General features: G+C 42.3%; 2 protein-coding genes across 3 annotated transcripts; both read right to left on the bottom strand.

Moving 5' to 3' along the window:
* Positions 1 to 3,287: 3,287 nt before the first annotated feature.
* Positions 3,288 to 6,250, bottom strand: cdca9 (cell division cycle associated 9). 2 transcript variants are annotated; one of them, XM_021585926.2, is made up of 10 exons: positions 6,090 to 6,250; positions 5,879 to 6,010; positions 5,742 to 5,782; positions 5,586 to 5,634; positions 5,454 to 5,512; positions 4,185 to 4,237; positions 3,952 to 4,038; positions 3,676 to 3,766; positions 3,513 to 3,599; positions 3,288 to 3,431 (listed from the first exon to the last, which is right to left on the bottom strand). In XM_021585926.2, the coding sequence occupies exons 1-10, from the start codon at positions 6,196 to 6,198 to the stop codon at positions 3,372 to 3,374; spliced, it is 768 nt and encodes a 255-aa protein (XP_021441601.1). In that variant the 5' UTR covers positions 6,199 to 6,250; the 3' UTR covers positions 3,288 to 3,371. The 2 variants fall into 2 exon arrangements, with proteins under 2 accessions (XP_021441601.1, XP_021441602.1); XM_021585927.2 differs by lacking the exon at positions 5,879 to 6,010 and having other exon boundaries at positions 6,090 to 6,234.
* Positions 6,251 to 8,618: 2,368 nt separating this feature from the next.
* gpt2 (glutamic pyruvate transaminase (alanine aminotransferase) 2) lies at positions 8,619 to 19,796 on the bottom strand. Its single transcript, XM_021585923.2, has 11 exons — positions 19,030 to 19,796; positions 16,226 to 16,315; positions 15,103 to 15,211; positions 14,548 to 14,681; positions 14,090 to 14,333; positions 12,763 to 12,842; positions 12,310 to 12,446; positions 11,647 to 11,821; positions 11,369 to 11,524; positions 11,038 to 11,150; positions 8,619 to 10,516 (listed from the first exon to the last, which is right to left on the bottom strand). Exons 1-11 carry the CDS (start codon positions 19,348 to 19,350, stop codon positions 10,405 to 10,407), a joined length of 1,671 nt encoding a protein of 556 aa, XP_021441598.2. The 5' UTR covers positions 19,351 to 19,796; the 3' UTR covers positions 8,619 to 10,404.
* Between the last annotated feature and the right edge of the window lie 5,230 nt (positions 19,797 to 25,026).

Raw genomic sequence — 25,026 nt, forward strand, 5'->3', positions numbered from 1 at the left:
TGTTGATATATATCATAAAGAATGATAGAGGCCTCTAGTGGCCAAAATGATGTTTTAGCATGGGCAGCACCATTGAGGGTTTCCAACATGCTTCCTGAGTTGTACCCTCAATGGCATTGCCCATGCTGTCACAGACGGTAGGTATGTTCTAGCCCCCCCCCCCCACACACACAGCTGCCACTGTTAGCGTTGCTTACCAAACAGCCATTCGTGCATGTTTTGCATAAATAAGTCTAAACATGCTCCAGCTCTGGTCATAGCTAGGCTCATGCAAAAATACATTATGCAGGTGCTGTTCAGCTCCTGCAGCAAGGACGCTCTGCCATGAGCAACGTAAAACATGGCCCGCTGACACAGACCTCAGTGCAGGGCCACAGATGAGCTACTGTCACAGGCCTACGACACAGCGTCCCGCATCAGGAATTCTTCAGTGCTCATGTTAGCACAGAACATAATGCTCCAGCTGGACCTCTGCAAGTGTTTGCTTTCATGACCAGAGAGCTAGACTGTCCATCCTTGTTGTGGCTTGCCCAAACCCGATAACTAGACGGACGCTGAGAAAGCTCCTAGTGGTCCCCGGACTGCTCTTCAGCCCTGCTGAGCGGGCCATCGAACGTAGAATGAAGTTAGGCTACTCACTGGAACCCACATCCCAGGCATGACGTGTGAACCTTGCCACACACTCAGCCCAACACAGGTGCTTGCCAGTACCAGACAGCGATGCCGCCATCCCCCACGAAACGGAATGGCTGTCGGCCGATTTACCCAGCAGCACCTGACCTACTCCTGGGGAAGGGCGCGATCAGAAGTTAAAGATGGCTTTTACTCAACCTAAACAGACACTTTTGTCCAGTTCAGAATTTAATGTTTAAAAAAGTTCTCTAGACTTTAGCCGCAAGGGAATGGTTCCCATCCCTGTGTTACCGGAACAGGCGTTTTCTGCAGTTTGCCTTCCAGGGCCAGGCATAAGTGCGATTTTACCCTTCGGTCTCTCCCTGGATCCTCACAAGATGTGTGACCGCAGCCCTGAGCCTACAAGGATTAAGAGCCTTCCTTACCATGGCTCAGTGTCAGCGCTGTGCACTTGTCACACCACAGCCAATGTCACTTTGTAATGTCATGTATAATAGTGCGTGGACAGCATTCTTCTGTAACAATTTCAGTTGAATGCATTGAAGGAACAAACGTTCCGACCACTGCTGGGCATGCTCGTGGTGACACTGTTTGGACTGTCTAAGGCAACTACTAGGGCCCCAAACATCCCCTGGGCATGGATGCCTACTGTATGCTCTCCCCCTCCCATGTTAAGCGTATATACAGTGGGGCAAAAAAGTATTTAGTCAGCCACCAATTGTGCAAGTTCTCCCACTTAAGATGAGAGGCCTGTAATTTTCATCATAGGTGCACTTCAACTATATCTGACAAAATGAGGAAAAAAAATCCAGAAAATCACATAGGATTTTTCATGAATTGATTTGCAAATTATGGTGGAAAATAAGTATTTGGTCAATAACAAAAGTTTCTCAATACTTTATATACCCTTTGTTGGCAATGACAGAGGTCAAACGTTTTCACACACTGTTGCTGGTATTTTGGCCCATTCCTCCATACAGATCTCCTCTAGAGCAGTGATGTTTTGGGGCTGTTGCTGGGCAACACGGACTTTCAACTCGATCCAAAGATTTTCTATCGGGTTGAGATCTGAAGACTGGCTAGGCCACTCCAGGACCTTGAAATGCTTCTTACGAAGCCACTCCTTCGTTGCCCGGGCGGTGTGTTTGGGATCATAGTCATGCTGAAAGACCCAGCCACGTTTCATCTTCAATGCCCTTGCTGATGGAAGGTTTTCACTCAAAATCTCACGATACATGGCCCCATTCATTCTTTCCTTTACACGGATCAGTCGTCCTGGTCCCTTTGCAGAAAAACAGCCCCAAAGCGTGATGTTTCCACCCCCATGCTTCACAGTAGGTATGGTGTTCTTTGGATGCAACTCAGCATTCTTTGTCCTCCAAACACGACGAGTTCTATTTTCGTTTCATCTAACCATATGACATTCTCCCAATCTTCTTCTGGATCATCCAAATGCAAACTTCAGACGGGCCTGGACATGTAGTGGGACACGTCTGGCACAGCAGGATTTGAGTCCCTGGCGGCGTAGTGTGTTACTGATGGTGGGCTTTGTTACTTTGGTCCCAGCTCTCTGCAGGCCATTCACTAGGTCCCCCTGTGTTGTTCTGGGATTTTTGCTCACCGTTCTTATGATCATTTTGACCCCACGGGTGAGATCTTGCTTGTAGTCCCAGATCGAGGGAGATTATCAGTTGTCTTCCATTTCCTAATAATTGCTCCCACAGTTGATTTCTTCAAACCAAGCTGCTTACCTAGTGGAGATTCAGTCTTCCCAGCCTGGTGCAGGTCTACAATTTTGTTTCTGGTGTCCTTTGACAGCTCTTTGGTCTTGGCCATAGTAGAGTTTGGAGTGTGACTGTTTGAGGTTGTGGACAGGTGTCTTTTATACTGATAACAAGTTCAAACAGGTGCCATTAATACAGGTAACGAGTGGAGGAGCCTCTTAAAGTTACAGGTCTGTGAGAGCCAGAAATCTTGCTTGTTTGTAGGTGACCAAATACTTATTTTCCACCTTAATTTGCATATAAATTCTTTAAAATTCCTACAATGTGACTTTCTGGATTTTCTCATTTTGTCTGTCGTAGTTGAAGTCTACCTATGAAAATTACAGGCCTCTCATCTTTTTAAGTGGGAGAACTTGCACAATTGGTGGCTGACAATACTTTTTTGCCCCACTGTAGCTTGCAACATCAGATCAAGTCAGTTTCTCTAGTAACCCAAAACTGTCCGGTTCTATTAGATTTCTCCCCTGCGTACACAAAATCTAATTCGGTGTCATAGTGGGACTGCTTCAGCGTATGATTAGCAAGTCGTAAATTGTATTAGCATTTGTCCTTTTAGGGTCAGAAAATGAGTGGTCAGTTAATTATTATCACCCAGCAGATGTTACCATAAACTGAAATTCAGGCACAATAAGTTGGGCTGTATGTATTTGTAAGTAGTGCTAGACTTATTAGTGCCGGTGCAGGAGTGCCACAATACCCTATAGAAAATTACCTGAGAGGAATAGGAGCTCAAGCAGAACATTTTAGGTGACCTCTTGCCCAAGTCGAGCACTGCTTGCAAGATCATTCAGTTTGGCCATTATCAATACAAAACATTCAATAGGATGCTCACAACCAACTTCGTGGGGCTAAATATTGCTCACCAGCCAGTCAAGACGAATATACAAATCTTTATTTATAATAAGTAAAACATGCATAGGTGGCATTAGTGGCTCAATATTAGCTGTGTTGGTATCATTGCACACTCAGAGGCTGATTCGCTTTGACTTTGTTGAAAAGGTAGTCCATCAGTTTCTAATTGAGAAAGATCAGTGAGAATTAATTGCAGGTGATAAATGATTCATTTCAAGATTAAATGAACAGAACACATTTTACCATCAACTTCTGCATCTGGAGGACAGCCATGTCATCCAGTAACCCGATGTCGACATCTTCAACAGTATCATCCGAGAGGCACAATGTCTTGGGAGAAAATGAGAGACTGGTTTAGACTGCTCGACCTAACTTAAAGCCCAACAACCTCAATATGAAACGTTACCTCTCCATGGGATGTAGAGATCATTACATGTGGAGACAATCCAGGCAGGGAGCAATACAGGTAGTCGTCACTGGCTGAGCGCAAAACAGATCTAGAAACATGGAGAATTTAGGACAGAATTAGTTTGATTAACTCAAGCATACCTTAAAAAGATGAGTTTGTAAACTGCAGTCGACAACTGGTATTTTGGACCCAGTAATTGCAGATAAACTGCAGTTATACTAGACTGACTGCAATCTTTTTTTCCATAAGGGATTTTGATAAGTGAAGACAAACCTGGGTTTCGTTCCAGTCAGTGGAGACTGATCACTGATTTTGGCAAGACGAGTTTTGGTTCTTTTTGTGTTTGTGGGTGTGGCACACCTGCAAGAACAAATGAGCAGAATCAACCAGAAGACGTTGTTTCAGCGAACACGACTGAATTAGTTCAAATCGGGTGTTTGAGTGGTGGACTGGAACAACTAGCAACCACCAGTTGCTCGCCAGGAATGATTAATATAGGGAGTTACCGTAGGCTTCCAGTGCTGGAGCTATTGGCAAGTGACCTGGCTTTCTTGGAACCCTGTGAACAAAAATACACAATTTAGTCAATTTTTTCTAAGTGGAAATGCCCAGTTTACCTTTTCACACAGCCTAATGACACGCAAATAAAGTCAAACTAAACTATACCTAGCTCTGCCTAACGCCGTGAACGATCCGAGACAAGGCAGGAAGGGCTTTCCACGCAATCAAACAGAACATAAAATTACCATCCCAATTAGAATTGGGCAGAAATAATATTTCATTCAGTTAGAACCAATTGCCCATCATAGCTGTGAGGTCTGGGATCCGCTCACCAACAAATTCACAAAATACAGCACACCAAATTGAGTCCGCATGCAGAATTCTGCAAAAAAACACATACAAACGTAAGACACCAAATAACACATGCCGAATTAGGTCGCTAATTATCAAAATACAGAAAAGCACCGTTAAATTCTACAACTACCTTAAAGGAAGTAACAAACCTTCCATAAAGCCATCACCGACAGTGATTGACCTGAAGAGTCCCCTAAGCATGCTGGTCCAGGGGCTCTGTTCACAAAACAGACCCCCCACAGAGCCCCAAGACCACTTCAGCCACACAAATCATGAGAAAACAAAATAATTACTTAACATTGGAAATACTAACAAAAAAACAGCACAAACTAGAATGCTAGTTGGACCTAAACTAACTACAGTGGTGGAATACCAGGCCACTGACTGACCCAAACTTAAGGAAAGCTTTGACCATGTATCGACTCAGTGAGCAGTCTTGCTATTGAGAGGCCGCCATAGCCTGTCTTCTCTTGAGAGCCAGGTTTGCTTATGTGCACACTGCCCACAACACGAGGTGGAAACTGAGCTGCACCTCCTAACCTCCTACCAAATATATGACCATAGACATTTCCCTCATTACAGTCCCTCAAATAACTCAAACCAATCAAGTTCTGATAAACTCCCCTAGCTATTGGGTGAAATACCAGTTTGCCATCACAGCAGCAAGATGTGTGACCGGTTGCCACAAGAAAAGGTCAACCAGTGAAGAACACAGCATTCTAAATGCAACCCATGTTTATTTTCTTTTTTGTACTTTATTTGCACATCATTATAACACTACATAGCCATATGACATCTGAAATGTATTCCTTTGAAACTTGAGTAATGTTTACTGCATCTTTAATCGTTTATCCATTTCGTGCTTTGGAAATGTAAAACATGTTTCCCATGCCAATAAAGCCCTTTGAATTGCTAGCTACCTTTGATGGTTCTGTTGTAGCCTTCCTTTTATGAGCCGATGCACCTTCACTCACTTTCACTACAGAAATAAGAAAAATTTATAATTAACGACAAGTTCATATCCTTTTTAACTAGAGGAAATAAACCATTACCTTTACTAAGCTTCCTAGTGAGAGGCTGGTGAATCTCGGGTGATTCGGTCTGGAAATAAAATTTAAAAAGTTAGCTGCTCACATTTCCACAGTACACCACTAGGAAGCAGCATTAACCCATTTACAGCCGGTCTGATAATCCATGTTTAGTCCTACCTTTATGGCGATGGTGACTTCACCTGCAGAAATGTCATCCGCTAGGAAAGGACGGGGGGGAAACAACTGAAATAAAGTCACCACGCATGCATGCATTCATTCCAATAAATATTTAAAATACAATTGGAAAATCACACCATTAATTAAATCTATTATCACTGTTTTTTGAAGCGCAGGTGGCATTTTCATCAATTCCACTTTAAAAACCCGATCGACTGTTGCAAGAGTCTGCTCCAATTTAGCCTCCATCTCATTTATACGGTCCTGTGCTGTAAAGTGGCAACATAGTGAATTCAGTTAATTTGAGGAAAACGGACGGTAGGGATGGGCCTACTATGAAATTAGTACCTTCTTTCTCAAACTGTTGAATAAAAAGCACCCCTTGCTTTTGGCGTATCTCCTTGCTAATTTGCCCATCTGACTGATTGCTGACTTTCCTTATCCTTCTTGGTGCCATGGTTTCATCAGTGTGCCTTTTTTCCCCCTGCTACCACATCTCCTGAACACTGATTTATAACCTTAAGGACACCAGGTGCTCCTGACCAGTCAATTAACCTTAAATTAACCCTAGAATCCACCTGAGGCCACTAATAACTCAACTCACTAACCATTAGTGCTGGGCTAGGAAAAAACTGTGCACCAATCTAATATACATTTAAAATATAGCCAAGTTTAAGATCTATCAACAGTTCAGCACTCAGTACTGGAAAGCTGGTGTTCTCTTCGGTGGAAGTGTGACATGCAGGTATTCAATGACTGGTGGAGAGTGAATTGTCCTCCTATATTAGATGGTAGACTGTTTATTGTTGAACTGTGTCATTGTAGTTTCTGATGTTTGGGTAAATGGCAAAACATTAGATTCAGTAGTTTCCACAAGTACAATCATTAAATTAAATTCATATCGCATGAAACTGAATCTCTGGATACATCTTCAGAGACCATTTATGCGTTTACACAGGCAGCCCAATTCTGATCTTTTTTCCCACTAATTGGTCTTTTGACTAATCACAATCTCTTTTTACAGATAAAAAATATCAGTATTGGGCTGCCTGTGTAAATGCATCCTTCGTTTCAGACAAATTATATTTAATCATCTCTCAAAATGGATCTCAAAAGTATTTATTGTACAAAACAGAAATAAAAAATGCAAATCTGGAATTATGAAAAAAATTATGCATATCCAAAACAAGGAAAAACAGGGGTTAACAGCCTTATTTCAGTTAGAAACGACAGTTGAAGTCGGAAGTTTACATACACTTAGGTTGGAGTCATTAAAACTCATTTTTCAACCACTCCACACATTTCTTGTTAACAAACTATATTTTTGGCAAGTCGGTTAGGACATCTACTTTGTGCACGACACAAGTAATTTTTCCAACAATTGTTGGATTAGATTATTTCACTTATAATGCACTGTATCACAATTCCAGTGAAATTACATACACTAAGTTTACCGTCTTTAAACAGCTTGGAAAATTCCAGAAAACTATGTCATGGCTTTGAAGCTTCTGATAGGCTAATTGACCTAATTTGAGTCAATTGGAGGTGTACCTGTCGATGTATTTCAAGGCCTACCTTCAAACTCATTGCCTCTTTGCTTGACATCATGGGAAAATCTAAAGAAATCAGCCAAGACCTCAGAAACAAAAATTGTAGACCTCCACAAGTCTGGTTCATCCAAATACCTGAAGGTACCACGTTCATCTGTACAAACAATAGTACACAAGTATAAACACCATGGGACCACACAGCCGTCATACCACTCCGGAAGGAGATGGGTTCGGTCTCCTTGAGATGAAAGTACTTCAGTGCGAAAAGTGAAAATCAATCCCAGAACAACAGCAAAGGACCATGTGAAGATGCTGGAGGAAACCGGTACAGAAGTATCTATAGCCACAGTAAAACGGGTCCTATATCGACATAACCTTAAAGGCTGCTCAGCAAGGTAGAAACCACTGCTCCAAAACCGCCATAAAAAAGCCAGACTACGGTTTGCAACTGCACGTGGGGACAAAGATCATACTTTTTGGGGAAATGTCCTCTGGTCCGATGAAACTGAAAATAGAACTGTTTGGCCATAATGACCATTGTTATGTTTAGAGGAAAAAGGGGGAGGCTTACAAGCCGAAGAACACCATCCCAACCGAGAAGCATGGGGGTTGGCAGCATCATGTTGTGGGGGTGCTTTGCTGCAGGAGAAACTGGTGCACTTCCTCATGATGCCATCTATTTTGTGGAAGAAAATGATGTGGATATATTGAAGCAACATCTCAAGACATCAGTCAGGAAGTTAAAGCATGGTCGCAAATGGGTCTTCCAAATGGACAATGACCCCAAGCATACTTCCAAAGTTGTGGCAAAATGGCTTAAGGACAACAAAGTCAAGGTATTGGAGTGGCCAACACAAAGCCCTGACCTCAATCCTATAGAAAATGTGTGGGCAGAACTGAAAAAGTGTGTGCGAGCAAGGAGGCCTACAAACCTGACTCCGTTACACCAGCTCTGTCAGGAGGAATGGGCTAAAATTAACAATTTAAAGGCAATGCATACTAATTGAGTGTATGTAAACTTCTGACCCACTGGGAATGCGATGAAAGAAATCATTCCCTCTACTATTACTCTGACATTTCACATTCTTAAAATAAAGTGGTGATCCTAACTGACCTAAGACAGGGAATTTTTACTAGGATTAAATGTCAGGAATTGTGAAACTAAGTTTAAAATTTGGCTACGGTATGTAAACTTCCGACTTCAAATGATATTTATAAGCACATTGATGTTGAACCCAAAACCTTTTCCAGTTGCAGTTAACTTTCAGCTCATGAAGAATGATGAATACTAACCAGGCAAACAAATGAAAACAAACATATAGCAGAATGTGCATACTTTTTTTTTTTTAAATCATTCATAAAATATCAATTTGCTGACATTCTCAAAAGCCACTCAATGTAAATTATAGCTTGTCACCATTGAAGGCACCTCATTGCTGTCAAATGGTTAAAAACAATTCATGTTTTGAGGTCAGTCGAGTTTGATACATTGAATGGCTGCCAAGGTCATTCAGCATTAAATTGCATACAAAAATAGAAATGAGATGTTTTGGTGTCAGAATAAAAGTTGCCTGAATTCATTGGTTTAACTGAAGCTTTTAGACAGCCTTATGTGGGTCACTGCGCTCATCTCCCACCTACAAAAAATTAAATTGTAGTGTTTCACTTCACAATGACATTTCCTGCAGTTTGCAGAAAGATAGATACGGGCAGAAGGTTTCCCACAAACATTTTACAAACAAAAAAACAAAAGTGCATTCAACCCACCATCTGAGATGTAACCGTACTCCCTTTCTCAGTTGTGATACAAATGTGAGTGACAGCCACCGTCAGTAAAAAGCGTAAACAATCTATGCAATAAATAGCCTAATATGGGGACAAGGCCGATATACAGAATTACCAGAACCTACATTTCCCTTAACTCTTCAATTAGTAGCACACAAAACAACTGCATTTCCTTCCAACTAGGCACCCGAGAGTACAGACATTCACCCTCCAAAAAAAAAAAAAAAAAAAAAAAAAAAAAAAAAAAACTATCCAAGTGCAACAGACACCTCAGATCAGTGTACTGTGTGGGTAAACATGTGCCCAACAGGAAGCTACGCAGGCTCAAAGCTGTATGACTTGGACTGATAGGATGTTATGTTAGAAATGGGTTTTGGACAAGAGCTGATGTAGCAGCACTCATTGTCCCGGAGTCCATGACCTACATAAACAACCCCTGTTCTATTTGGCACACTGAAAAAGGTACAGCTGGTTCTAAGATAATATTTGCACTTTACAGTGCCCCATTGCGTCGAGCTCTCACACAAAATGCCTCTTAAGGAGACAGAAAAGACTCAAGACAGATAGAAAATACAAAACAGTGTAAACTTCTCGGGCACAAAAACAAGTAAATGGAGTGCTAGAGAAAATGTCATCAGAACATTGTGTCCCATTTCCCAGTGCCTCCTCTATAATAGAGCACCTTTGAGTACATCACAAAGTACATTGCTTTAGTGTTAAAGGGGCAATCAGTTGTAGTTACAATAAAACGTCCTCACTGCCAGTTTCAATAAAAATCTGAGGGATGGGATTGGAGAATTGTAACCAAATTCATAGCCAGAGCTATGGATGCAAGGACTGATCATCCATGATATCAACATTACAGTTTTAACCATGTTAAGGCTATATAGTGTTTGTTTACATTTACGAAGCTTATATTTTGGGTTATGATCGGGTACGACAGCTTATGAGGCATGCCCAAGTTGTATTCTTCAAGAATCAAATGGGTACATCGATTTACAATTTCATTTATAAGCCCTAAGATGTTTGTGGCAACTGCAGATTGCCCCTTTAACATCTCTGTACAGACGGCATCGTTTCTCCCCACACTTTTACCTCGTCTGACAAAGGCACAATGTCTCTTAAAAACACAAGTACTGTTCCTAAAATCAGATAAAACGTCAAGCAATCATAGGTTACACTAGTATAGTTAAAAAAGGGGTTACTTTCTTTACATGAGCGTTAGTCGATACCTCCGTAAACGCTGTTTTTGTTACGCGTGTTAAACGTTCTCAAACTGGGACTATCTGAACTGTTCTAGTGAGTCCCGAGTGTCATCCTCTGGACTCTCATCTCTTTGGTTCCTCCAGTGACGCGTACTCCTTCAGAAACTTGATGTGGAAATCCCGGAGCTTCTCCAGGAGCACCTTCAGCTTCTCTGTCGTGGGCAGAATGGTCATTCTAGGGGGAAATCATATGTAAAAACAATTTAGTAGGTCATCTCGGTTACGCAAGAAGTAAAAAATCTCACGAATGTTGCTACACGTAAATCTGTCCATGAAAGATTCCTTAGCGGGCAAAAGACAGACAGGAAGGAAGATATCAATGCAAAGTAAACACAGCATCTGTAAGATATAAAAATAGAGCTAGAATAAATGGAGGCCAGCTATTCAGTTAGCTCCTCTCCGACTAGTGTAATATTTGCAATTTCCAGCTCAGTTAAATCTTTTTAGTTTACTTATGCAAGCGAGATGTCACTGCCGAACAATTTGAGCCTGGTAGATGTGGCACTGTAATGGTTAGGTTACAATGCTTCAATGTAACTCACTAGCTACTGTCATAATTTGATTTGAATACAACTGGTGTATCAGGACAAACAAAACACTGTCGTCACAGACAATCTTCATGAAAGGCTTCTCTAAATTCTTATGTCTCTATAAATGTATGATGGTCAGCAATGTTTCTGCTAGTTGAACAGTTACCTGAAGTGATAGGTCCCTTCCCTCTGGCCGAAGCCACTGCCTGGAACAAGGCAGATGCCAGTCTCCTCAAGCAGTCTCAGACAGTACATCATGTCAGGAGACATTCCCAGGGACTGCAGAAGAGAGACAAAGTCTACAAACCTGTTTTTCTAGTTTCAGGTGTGGAGGCATACAATTATAAACCGATGCCAATTTGTGGTCAGCTGCACAGTACCTACACCACGCAAGTTTTATGAGTGAGCTGAGAAGTGACAAATTCACTAATGGACAAATGGGAGTAGAGTGGAATCACATTTCAGCAGGTTTCTCAATGGGTGTTAGGTGAACAGACCTTGGCCTCCTCCACAGCTCGTGGGGGTATGAAGATGCGTGGGAAGGCGTACATGGCTCCCTGCACAGGGTTACATTTGATCCCAGGCACCGTGTTGAGGGTCTGCTCGGTCACCTGGGCCTTCTCAGCCAGAGCTCCAAGCACAGCGCTCTTCTCCTGAAAGACAACACGCATACACAACACAGAGGTCAGATATGGGTCTTGGATGACAATCGAAACTGAACACTAACAAATTAAACCTAGAGCATTGCCTGCCCCCCGAACATTGAGTGACAGACCTTGTGGAACTGGAGGTAGGAGGGTTCGTGTGGCAGAGGAGGGTTGACGATGACATCCATGGCAGCCTGTCCAGAGACAGGGGGACACAGCCTCACAGAGAGCAGCTTCACCAGCTGGGCCTTGACCTCCAGGTCGAGGTTGAGAACCTCCATATATCCCCCTCTGAACCCACACCTGCAGGGGAGGAGGACCGAGGAGAGGGGAGCGTTAGTGTTGGGGACACAGTCACACGCAATAGAACCAAACGGGACTTTATCCTAGATCAAAACCATGGCAAGGACAATCTGATGAGCCAGTCAGTCTGCATACAAAGGGCGTCGTTTCTCTGTGGGCCTGGTAGTCCGCGTTGTGATTTTAGCCAACCCGTCTGACGTTTACACAAGCACGACAAGGCAAATCAGAGGAGTTGGCTAAAGCAGAGAGCAGATCTGTCGCGCAAAGGCAACACGGCTAACATTTTATAGTGTTCTTGTAGATCAAACACATGAGACTGAGGGGGCTATAAGAGCTGGACAGCCGGTTACGGATACATAGGAAAGTGTAATGTACGTCAGTGACTACTTATGGGGGTCAGACAGAGAATTCAGAGTGAGCACAGACAGCGCGTGGTGTTTTAAGGGTACTTTGAGGGAAATAGTGACCCCGTGGATGTGAATACTCACTCTCCTGAGTATCCTTTGGAGGTGGAGTGAAATGAGGCCAGCTCGACAGTGTTGAAGTACTCAGGGCCCATCTCATAGAGCACCTTCTTAAAGGAGTGGAACTGAAGGTCTGGGGAGTACACGTTGTCCTGATACACCTGGACACACACACACAAGAGGATTACATCAACAGAGAATTGATAGGGGCGGCAGGGTAGCCTAGTGGTTAGAGCGTTGGACTAGCAACCGGAAGGTTGCAAGTTGCAAGTTCAAATCCCCGAGCTGTCGTTCTGCCCCTGAAGTTAACCCACTGTTCCTAGGCCATCATTAAAAATAAGAATTTGTTCTTAACTGACTTGCCTAGTTAAATAAAGGTAAAATATATATATATATATAAAAAAAAAATAGGACTAGAAAAGTTGAGAAATAGTCAGTGTCCATTCAGTTCAATACACTATGGTAGCAAATAATTACCTCATCGGACATAACAAACAGATTCTCCTCGTATGCAAAGTGGAGGACGTCCTCGATGCACTTCCTACTCTGCACTTGACCTGAATATTGCCAGAGAGAAAGAAAGGAGAGAAGGGGGAGAGAGGGGGAGGGAGAGCGGTCACCACAGGTGCTGGAATTGAGAACATGAGCAACTCTACATGTGCCTTCCATCTGTACATGTAGACACCATGATTACAAAAGACAGAATGTACTGTACTATGGAGGCCGCTGGAAACCAGAGGACCACAGTATTGCCTCACGGACGGTTACTAGCCTGGCGGACACGATTCACGTGGAACACAGCGAGGGAGAACTGTGACACACTGGTGTGGACAGGAGCCCGTTGTTAGTGCAGTATTCACACAGAAGTTGGCTTGGGCTTTGATTGTGTGGCTGTTAATGTGACTGTTTGCGTGAGAATCAGAAGAAAGAAAAAAACACTTCATTATCAACACATCTTGCCTACAACAGTGGAGACTCTGAAGTCAGGAAGACTTAGGTGTCAGGCAGACTATTAAGTTACAGCTTTACCGAGTTATGTTACAGCTATGTAAGAGGGAGTCAGATTCCTTTACCCTAATGTCAGCTGGTGAAGACCGATCCGGTCTATAAACACCCATCAGCTACCCTACATGACACAGCAGAGTAGAGGGGGTTCCACATATAATATCTTACACAACATGACATCATGACCCTTGGCCTAGTTGCTTGTTTCAATGGTATCAACATAGCTACCTCTTAAAAGATAATCATCATGTTTACTGGCCTTATGGGACATGGGAAACATTTGCAACATATAGATGTGAGATGCTCATGCTTGGATATGTTGGCTACTGGTCTTGGATGTGGTGGATACTGGTCTTAGATACTGGTCTTGGATGTGGTGGATACTAGTCTTGGATGTGTGTTATACTGGTCTTGGATGTGGTGGATACTGGTCTTGGATACTGGTCTTGGATGTGGTGGATACTGGTCTTGGATACTGGTCTTGGATGTGGTGGATACTGGTCTTGGATGTGGTGGATACTGGTCTTGGATGTGGTGGATACTGGTCTTGGATGTGGTGGATACTGGTCTTGGATGTGGTGGATACTGGTCTTGGATGTGGTGGATACTGGTCTTGGATGTGGTGGATACTGGTCTTGGATACTGGTATTGGATGTGGTGATACTGGTCTTGGATGTGTGTGATACTGGTATTAGATGTGTGTGATACTGGTATTAGATGTGTTGAACACTGGACAAACACATTACATAAGGATGGATTACATAAGCCTAATCTCATTGTTCTGGCTGGTGAGACCCACCGGTAGGGTTGCCTGGATTGATGATGCAGATGACTCTGGGGTGACAGTGCTCCTTGGCAGCCTGGTAGGCTCTGTGGAGCTCGTTGATATCCAGGGCCCAGCAGTTGTCCTCGTCCAGGTAGTAGTTGATCTGAACGGCCTCCAACTCAGAGATGGCTGCAGAGTACAGGGGGTACTGAGGGATGGGGATCATCACACCACTCCTGGACCGGCCCTGGCCCGACACCAGCATTTTCAAGATGCTCTATGGTCAGATGAGAATATCGTTTCACAACATCAACGACTAGTAGGAAAGCATCCAGAATTAAAACGATATTCGTTATAAGAGAAATAACTCACTGTCAAAAACATGAAAATACCTAATAAATCCAATGAACTTTCAGTGACTGCTCAGATTAAACAAATACCAACTAACACCCTTTTGTTTGTAAGAGGATTATTGAGAACTAAAGACGTACCACAATGCCATCACTAGCTCCGGTGGTTAGGTAAATATTGTCCCAGTCGGCAGGCACGCCCTTATCCCGTTGCTCTATGTAGACAGCAACGTCCTGCCGAATACAGTCCACTCCCTGGCTGGCACTGTACGACCCTGGAGTTGAAACACACACAATATGGTATCAACTCTGGATTGTATTTTCATGTTCTGTTTCAGGGAATAAATGAGAGCTTAGATAACTTCAACTTGCATACACTTTCTAGCTCCACCGTACAATGCAGTTTCAAATAAACTATTAGCCATATCTTGCAGCAACGGTATGCCACAGAAATAATGTTTCAAAAGCATATTGTTGTAACCAAAACACTGCTAGGTTCTGCATTTCTCAGGCCACAGCATCATTAGAACTTAACCTAGCATCCTGTTATTTGTCAGTGTGACAATTCTGAACCCATCAACAGTGCACAGAAGGCCAAAGCTCCCACTTGGGTCAGCATTTAAAGCTATATTATTAGGCTATATTTCAACACAGGAATGTGAGTGCAGCGCAGTCAGACAGGCATACTGTACACACCCAAGCTCTGTCCCCCGCAGCCCTGTAGGATGCGACGGGCACGTTGTTTGGCATCCTCTGGGAAACTAGGGCTGTTCAACAGCTCTGGGAATGAGCAGAGAGCCACCACCTAAACATACAGACAGGAGGTGTTCCATGTTAACTTCAACCACATCAAGACACACAGACACCTTCACAATTTAATATGCCAATTTATTTGACATATTATGTAAATAGCATTATATAAGCATCCCACCCAGGTGAGCCAGCAGGAGAAAAAAAAAAACTCTTTAATGTTGGTAAAGGGCTCCTAAGTAAGAATTTCACGGTAAGGTTATATTGACTAATTCTGTCTGAATCCGCTTGTCAGAAAGGAAGGAGTGATCGCTCATCTTTGTTGTTGTGATTGGCAGGGGCTTGGTGTGTGTGTGTATATTGGAAGGTGCACAGCTTACAAGTCATTGCACACAGCACAGAAGGAGCAAATGAGACGAGACCAAAAAGACAACATGAGAATAAGCAGACATTAACGCTCATATTTTTTTTTTTTAAAGAAGATAACGCAAAAACATAAATTCAAATGAATTCAATATCACCCAGCCCTAGGTGATTGTTATAACAATGTGGAGCACAAGACTGGACATCATTTTGACCCATCTCTGGAATGTGCACTTTCACTAGGAGAGACCAGAACACCCCACATTCTGCCCATGCCCAGTTAGCCAATCCAATACACATTTGCTGGGTGAAATACAACAGTAAGTAGTTTTTAGAGGCATTTCTTCTAAAATACCAGATAGAGATAGATAACACATTTTATGCTGCTGTTAAGAGATTACTGTATTATTAAGTATTAATAAAGGTGATCCCGTTTCCAACCTCTCCATGAGCCGAGGACGTTCCTCTAATGTTTCAGAGTGCCAATAGTAGCCTAAACAAACGATGTGTCGATGTGCAGCCTCATCGGCCAAACTGATTCCCAGCCAAGGATGACTGACTTAGTAACTGGGAATAAACAGATAGCCGTCCTGCCAGAATACTATTTGAAGTCTATTTCACCTTGTTGTGGTTATGGTGGTAGGACAGGTGATATAAATATGACTTCGCAAGACCACACTTTTCCTGACACATCCCTGCCACTCACCTGACGGAGAAACGTGATTGGCTTCTGCCCCATGGCATGTGAATCTCCAATGTTGGCTTTGATGACCTCAGTGAAGGGATGTTTCTGACCCTGGAGGGAAGAAAGGTACATTTAGATACATGTTGAGAGAACATTAGAATTTTGTAAATATCCCTGCATATATGAAGAACTATACTGAACAAAAATATAAAATGCAACAATTTCAAAGTTTTTGCTGAGTTACAGTTCATATAAGGAAATCAGAAAATTGAAATAATTTCATTATGTCCTAATCTATGGATTTCACATGACTGGGCAGGTGCGCAGCCAAGCCGACACACTGGGGAGCCAGGCCCAGCCAATCAGCCCCGTGGCTGATCTCAGACGATCCTAAAGGTTAAGAAACCCGATGTGGAGGTCCTGGGCTGGCATGGTTACACGTGGTATGCGGTTGAGGCTGGTTTGATGTACTGACAAATGCTCTAAAATTACGTTGGAAAGGGGGATACCTAGTCAGTTGTACAACTGAATGCCTTCAACTGAAATGTGTCTCCCGCATTTAACCCAACCCCTCTGAATCAGAGGTGCGGGGGCTGCCTTAATCGACATCCAGGTCTTCGGCACCCGGGGAACAGTAGGTTAAGTGCCTTGCTCAGGGGCAGAACGACAGATTTTTACCTTGTCAGCTCGGGGATTTGATCTAGCAACCTTTCGGTTACTGGCCCAACGCTCTAACCACTAGGCAGAGGCGGGTTATGGTAGAAAAATAAACATTACATTCTCTGGCAACAGCTCTGGTGAACATTCCTGCAGTCAGCATGCCAAATGCATGCTCCCTCAAAACTTGAGACATCTGTGGCTTTGTTGTGTGACAAAACTGCACATTTTTAGAATGGCCTTATTGTACCCAGCACAGGGTGCACCTGTGTAATGGTCGTGCTGTTTAAATCAGCTTCTTGTCAGGTGGATGGATTATCTTGACAATGGATTAAATGCTCACTAACAGGGATGTAAACAAATTTGTGATTGATTGACACCATCCATTACATGATGTATTAGCCTAACCCAAGTGCTGTAGGCCTACCATTTCATGTTAATGTCCTTGTGGTGGCCCAACATCTAAATCATATTTTGGACAAGAGTATGCAGGGGACATGACAAAGCGACCAACCCTAGTGTGGTCTTGTATCTGTGAGGGTGGTACGAGGATCACGTGCTCCTACCGACCCCAAGGAAGGCACCTGTTTCAGGGCTATTATTAGTTGAACTGCCAGTGCCCGAGGCACACATCAATCAACTTATCCAACGTGACAGAGAAACAAGTGAGTGCAAGACTAAAGTGAAAGAAGAGTAGTGTGAATAGATATCTGAAGGTGACTTTTGTTCAAGTGGAGTGTGGGCTATAGGTCAGTCACAGCATTAGTCTGAATGAATGAATTCCGGTACACTGATCTTGTCGTTCATAGAATTACATGTAAATAAAAGGATCTCTGTGCTGTTGCTCATCTCCATCATGATAGTAAACTTGCCTCGACTTCCCCACACAACAGTCTGGATCACAAGTTCTGCCCTGATATTAATATAAAGGCATCGCTAAACAGCACAATGTGTACATGAGTAGCAGTTGAGCCACTGATTGAAGGGTTAGTTCAGTATCTTTGGTTGAGCTTTCACTAGTTAAGCTCATCATTGCCTGGGAATCAGATTTTGCCTTCTGGGATTCTTCAGTGTTTGATTGCGATTTAAAAAAAAAAAATAATGTAAGTACTTGCAGAGTTGAGCTATATTTGGTGCAGGTGCATGGTAACAATTGAATAACATGAGAGAAAATAGAAGCCACGCCCGCTGCTCTTTCTAGTATCACTGTACTTTTTGATCTTTATGTATCGGCCTCAAGGCCTTCGTCAGAGCTTTTTGTGTTGTTGTTGTTGTTGAGTGTTTGATCCTGGAAATGGTCCTCCCAGGTCAAACATTTTTGAATATAATTACATGTTTACCCTACTGGTTGTCTGTGTGGTTGGTTATTTTGCGAGAAGGAGTTTCAGCCAATATATCCACAGGAACGTATTATTAGACCAACTGTTCAAAGCACTTGAGTTGCGTTCAGAATTATGTCACCTGGAGCAGCCGTAAAACCATGTAAACATGCGCACCCTACATGTTCGGCAAGGCATGTGAACACACTACCAGTGCTATGAAACGTTGTTAATAATTATTTCCTGTGGATCGTCCGAAAGTCCTACCTGCAAATGGACCAACCACGCAGACAACAGAAAGAGCGACTTCAAATGTAATTGTAGTCAACATTCAGACTTGAGGTTCCGTTGCCAGAATCAAACTAAGAAAAAATCCCAGACGGTAGATTTAGAAATTCACTATCTGTTGGTCCCCTCTGTCAAAGCTCATCACTGCCACGTCCACGAGGGACCACCATGGCTGAGGAAATCACGAGTCAGGACTGGTTCCTTATCGCACACCTGACGTTTCAACGGGATGGAATGCATCGCGACTGGAGGATGATGATGCAACATTGTATCAGCACTGAGCCAAGACGCTACACCTGTCCTTCGAGATAAACTAGCTACTAAGCTAACGTTACTTGCCCGTTTCCCCAACTGTCATACGCTATTTTAGTTGATAGTATAAAGCATGAGAGCACATATCCATGACTAGCTAGCTAGCTAATATGCTGTGGAGGATGTGCCAACGTTACGGATACGTAAATAGCTAGTTGCCGGTAAATGCTGGTTAGCATGAGCTAGCAAGCTCACCCATTGATCCCCCACCTCGCTATGTAGCTAAAGTGGTGGGCAATGTGTTTTCACCTGCTGCAAGCCTCTCTCGATGTCCCCAGCCTTCGTGACAATGGGTCCTCTCACAGCGTACTCCACAGCTTTCACCTGCGGATTGAGGGTGTCCATGGTCAGAGTCTTTTCTCGCATCTTGCCGTTCTCTCTCAAAATCACGGTTGCCTCAGCTGTACTGAATCGCTTCAGTCCATACTGTTCAACCGGTCCTTGTGTTTTGAGTCGTATGGACTGCACTAAACATGCGGTCTCCCAAGCCTTTGTCCGCACAAGGGCTGGAGACTGGTCAAAAACACCAGCAATCAATGATCTATTTGCCAAGTGTTGAAGTCGATGCATGATGTTGAAGTCGATGCAGCAGGTTAGTTTGAACCACGACGAGGGAAATTAATGCTAGCTGTACTTGAAGAACGGCAATATGAGGAAGAGGCGATGCGAGAGGGATAACTGGGCACGAAATTTATCTTCTCCAGCAGGTGGCGATGTTTCGTTTTTTCCGCTCACTCAGCGAGGAGTTTTAGTATAGAGGTCAAAGAGAGTGTCGAATTTGGTCTACAAATAAATGGAATTGCTTAATTGCTACGTGAGGCTTATTTAATCTAACATTTGTTTCGTAGTTGTTAGGGGTGTACTGATATAGGACACGTGACATCCTGGCAAAAACAAACGTTGTTCTTCTGACATGTATCTTCCCTCTCATTGGCTAGAATGGCCCCACCTGATGTGACATGTATTTCAATTGTTAGAGTAATATCACCCAAACGGGGTTCTACTGCAACGTTCAGAAAGTTTGAATTTTCCCCGGTTAGGTTGAATTGCCCACACCTTCAATACTGGAGTGCTAGGACTGGACAGCCACTGCAAAACTGACTTTAAATTAATTGTTCTAATCAAAAGTGAGGACTGCCTGTCAATATGATACCAAGTCTGGGTCATGTCAAAATGTGAATATATGTCAAAAAGTATTTGAGTTGGCTTTGTTTTTTTTTATTTGGAGTTTGCACTTTTGGGAGCATGCCATTGTTGCCAATTGTACCAAGAACACTAAATCAAATTAAGCTAAACTATTTCTAAGTGTTAGACATGTATTTTGACCCCCTATGTTTGTTTGATACATTGCCAAATGTTATTCAAATAATTAATATTTTGTTTGATTCTGACCATACACACTTCTTTCTAAAATAAAACGTACCCCACTCATTCACTTGGCAACTCACTTAATCAATCCAACCAAACTACACTCAGCACATGGGATGGGAGGTTAGCTGATTGGACAAAAAGCAGATAGTCTGTTGGACACATGGTTGCACTGTGTACTTAACTGTCCAAATAACCTTGGGTCATATTCAATCAAAGCCAGTTACCGGTATGGGGATTCAGGGCAAAGTAAAAAACAGAATGACTTTGGCTGGAAAATGCACAAGCAAATAATGTGAAGTAAAAGAGTGCCTCAAATAAAGATAATTTTGCATCTCAATGAATTACTTCAAAAATAAAGGAAATACAATTCTCAAAATAAGGATACATGTTAGACAGTCATTATAATATTGTCTAATAATACTGTCACATTTTTAGATACACTGCAGAAAAGGTTAAAGAGTTCTACATTCCTCGTGAATCCCTACTTTGCGTACGATTGTTGGTATACAGTCTCAAACAAAGCACTGCAAAATTGTGGACATTTTCCTTACAAACCAGAATGCTAAGTAAAATTACATTTGAACTCAATCTACTGGTTGTTAGTGCGGTTGGTTCTTCAGCTTCTTGAAATTTGTGACAAAATATCCACAGGAAAGGATTGTTTACCAAACTTTTTAGAGCGCCGGTACTAAAGTTGAAATGTCTATCACCTGGCATATGAGCAAAACCATGTAAACACATGGTTGGATACTGCCGTCTTGTGGACAAGCCTTCGGTCATGAGCAAACACATCTTGATTTCCACACACATAGACCTGTGTTTTGAAGTCGGTTTAACAATACTTTCCTACGGATGTTCTGTCTTAAATTTCAACCAGCTGAAGCATCAACGCCACAGACAATTGGCAGAGTATGTTCAAATATGATTTTATTCAACATTCGTGACAGACAAGGGACGTTTAGGCTTTTTTCTATGTAAATGTGCAACTACACAACTGTAGGCGTCGACCACGTTTAGTGACTACAGTTTCCCTTGCCATGCATGGAAGCCCATTGATCAGTCAGACATGTTGGTTCTCAGTGCCAGATTGCTGTCCTCAGTGTTACTCAGGGCTGGATCAGATTGAAAGGTTTTACTCTGAACTTTTACTCATGGGTGGTTCACTCTGGTGAGACAGCAACACTAACAACATTTATACCGTGTTAAGTATACTGAACTCAAATCCAGGAAACATCAACTAGGCATATTGTCAGAGAACATTATACAACTTTAATAATTTCAAATACCTTAAAGACTGCATGCTGCTCTGTTATATAAACCTTTAGGCAGGGGCGGACTCAGTGATTTGGAGTCCCCCAGGCAGAGGCTAATCTGAGACCTCACCCCCGCTCCTCCTGTGTATGCATGCACAATTATTTTGTATGGGTTTCATAGTAAAGACATGTAATTTAACTGTAAAAGTGCATTACCTTTTTAATGTGCCATGAACACATTCATGTCACTTCAAAAAGTAGGTTACTTTCGCACGTTCACTCAAAATAATTCCTGCATCCGAACAGTGCACTGTGCACCCGCCAACTTTCCTTCAATTCGCAATTGGTTGAAACCGAGTCCCGACACTTGTGGGGGCTGTAGAGCAAAGCAGAGAACAATATCATGTTTGTGAGAGTCTCATGTTCCCATAGAGGTGTGTAGCCCAAACTATTCAGACGCTACGGATGTTTTCGTGACGATTTTTAGGACGTCGTCTGTTCTGACAAACAGCACTGCAGCTCTGCCACCTTCCACCGCAGATGGGAAGGCCGAAATGATTTAAATATTTGTTTTATTATTATTATGCCAAGCTCATGAGGCCCCTTAATGATGTGAGTGAGGTCTGAGGCATTTGCCTCTTCTTGCTAATGGTAAATCTGCCAGTGCCTTTAGGGCTACTTTATAATAACTCAACATAATAAAGCATGAATAATAGCCATTTTGCGTGGCCTCATGTAAAGTGTGAGCTATATATACTTAATAAATACTTTATAAATGTTTTTTATTTTTTGTTTTACCTTTATTTATCTAGGCAGTTAAGTCAGTTAAGGTCTCAAAATAGTCAAGAACATATTGCCATGGTAAAATAATAAGCACACAACGCAGGATGTTAAAGGAAATATATTGAACATATAAAGTATAAATGGCAGTTGTTTTTAAATGTGTAAATAACTAGGTTACTAACATTTACAAATATGGGAGTAATGATTAATAAATGATGAATAAACTATTTACTAATCCATTATTACTAATCCTCCCTGCAGGCGGTCACTGAGTCCGAGGTGCTAAATGAGCTCCTTAAACTTGACCCCCCAAAAAACATATGGGTCAGATGGTTTAGACCCTTTCTTCTTTAAGGTTGCTGCTCCTATCAATGCCAAGCCGATCTCTGACCTTTTTAACCTGTCTTTCCTCTCTGGAGAGGTTCCCATTGCTTGGAAGCCAGCCACGGTTCGTCCACTATTTAAAGGGGGAGTTCAAGCTGATCCTAACTGTTATAGGACTCTTTCCATTTTGCCCTGTTTATCAAAAGTGTTGGAAAAACTTGTCAATAATCAACTGACTGGCTTTATTGATGTCTATTGTATTCTCTCTGGTATGCAATCTGGTTTCCGCTCAGGTTATGGATGTGTCACTGCAATCTTAAACATCACATTTACTTGACCAAAGCTTTTGATATGGTAGACTATTCCATTCTTGTGGGCCAAGTAGTATTGGTGTTTCTGAGGGATCTTTGGCCTGGTTTGCTAACTACCTCTCTCAAAGAGTGCAGTATATAAAGTCAGGACATCTGCTGTCTCAGCCACTGCCTGTCACCAAGGGTGTACCCCAAGGCTCAATCCTAGGCCCCACACACCTCTCAATTTACATCAACAACATAGCTCAGGCAGTAGGAAGCTCTCTCATCAATTTATATGCAGATGATACAGTCTTTTACTCATCTGGCCCCTCCCCAGATTTTGTGTTAAACGCTCTAAAACAAAGCTTTCTTAGTGTCTAACAAGCTTTCTCTGCCCTTAACCTTGTTCTGAACACCTCCAAAACAAAGATCATGTGGTTTGGTAAGAAGAATGCCCCTCTTCCCACTGGTGTGATTACTACCTCTAAGGGTTCAGAGCTTGAGGTCGTCACCTCATACAAGTCTTGGGAGTATGGCTAGACGGTACACTGTCCTTCTCTTAGCACATATCAAAGCTGCAGGCTTTGAAAGGGGAGCGGGGTAATCACTCCCCTTTCACCCCAGCTGCCAAACTAACCCTGATTCAGATGACCATCCTACCCATATAGATTGACAGGTAAGGGTGCTCTCGCGCGGCTAGATGTTCTTTACCATTCGGCCATCTGATTTTCCACCAATGCTCCTTGTAGAACACATCACTGCACTCTATACTACACTTTATTCTCTTCTGTAAACTGGTCATCTTTGTATACCCATCGCTAGACGCACTGGTTGATGCTTATTTCTAAAACCCTCTTAGGCCTCACTCCACCCTATCTGAGATACCTACTCATCCTCCACAAAATGACAGCTGTTTCTTCACCTTTCTCATCATGAATATTTATTAGGCAAGGGCTGATGAGGCATAAATAGCTGTGGGGGGAGGACAAGAGCCTGCCCATTGCAGCACAAAGGAAGTGAGAGTGAGGAAATTAGTGGAACGTTTGTCAGAGATGTGAGTACATGATACACAAATTCTAATCTGACAACAACTCAAAAACTGTCAAACGAGAAAGGAGACTTAGCTTGGTCACACAAAAAAACTGTCGAGCTTCAGTCTATCCCACAGGAAGCATTTGTTTCCAAGCAATATTAATGTGGGAATTGTACACCTTGTACACCATTACTCATCATCACTGTACACTGTGATACTTCAGTTGAAATGACTTCAAATCGAAGACATGTTTTGCCTTAGTCACCATTATTACCGCTGTATCTCACTGATCGTAATACAGAGCAAACTTGCTGGCAGCCTATAGTGCCTTGTATAGGGGAATGTAGCCATGTGAACCATTAAGCCTTTTTGCTTTTCAGACATATTTTTTATATTGCCATGTATCTTTAATGTACATCATACAGGTACATAGATCACAATAGCATGGACTGACACACAATACATGCAATGTAGGCCTACCACAATAAGTAAGACATTATGTTAAACATTGGATGTCTATTGTATCAATAAAATCCTAAGCCACTGAAAACACATGTGGTTGATAGAATACAATATGTGTGCATATGTGCCCTAATGAAATGCAAGAAGGCCTAGCATCCACATAAATTTAATTTCAGATGGCTATAGTCATTTGATTTATCTAATGAAATATGGTTTAACAAATAGTCCACGAATGTTCCAACCAATGATGTAAATAAACCCTGGATCGCAAATGCTATGTAATGGCCGTTGAGAGGCATTAAAGCCACAGATCGGCCATATTGGTACTCCCCAGTAGGAGCAGCCCTCCATAGGAATGAATGCAAATGTTTCAAGGACAAAATTACATGTATTGAAGTATTTTTGTTGTTGTACTGGGAACAATAACATTAGTAATCTAAACGATCTAACTATTTAAGGAATTTAAAAATATATATTTGTTCATTTTTTATGCTTAGCTCAAATACTATAATTTAAAAGTATGCATTAAGGTATCTGTAATAGTATACATGTGTTAAAAACGAATGTAGGCATTAATAAATGCATTTCTATTGCTCCCAAAATATTTGTACAACAGTGGGTGAGTGCCAAAATGGAGGCATGGTGGCTTTAACACAGCGCCCCCTTTGGTAATCTAGTCACTAGTGTATGTATAAATCGTTGGTTCCAACTGAGCCCTGTTTTCCGA

Source organism: Oncorhynchus mykiss, chromosome 26, assembly GCF_013265735.2.
Source record: "Oncorhynchus mykiss isolate Arlee chromosome 26, USDA_OmykA_1.1, whole genome shotgun sequence".
Lineage (NCBI taxonomy): Eukaryota > Metazoa > Chordata > Actinopteri > Salmoniformes > Salmonidae > Oncorhynchus > Oncorhynchus mykiss.

Excerpts from the sequence above, each read along its gene's own strand:
- gpt2 (XM_021585923.2), bottom strand. The coding sequence starts at position 19,350 with ATGCATCGACTTCAACACTTGGCAAATAGATCATTGATTGCTGGTGTT. Across the intron at positions 12,447-12,762 it reads TGTTTGTTATGTCCGATGAG|GTGTATCAGGACAACGTGTA; the intron begins GTAATTATTTGC and ends GTGTGTGTCCAG. Across the intron at positions 11,822-12,309 it reads TCCAAAGGATACTCAGGAGA|GTGTGGGTTCAGAGGGGGAT; the intron begins GTGAGTATTCAC and ends CCTCCCCTGCAG.
- cdca9 (XM_021585926.2), bottom strand. The coding sequence starts at position 6,198 with ATGGCACCAAGAAGGATAAGGAAAGTCAGCAATCAGTCAGATGGGCAA. Across the intron at positions 5,783-5,878 it reads GATAATAGATTTAATTAATG|CGGATGACATTTCTGCAGGT; the intron begins GTGTGATTTTCC and ends GTCCTTTCCTAG. Across the intron at positions 4,039-4,184 it reads TCCAGCACTGGAAGCCTACG|GTGTGCCACACCCACAAACA; the intron begins GTAACTCCCTAT and ends TTGTTCTTGCAG.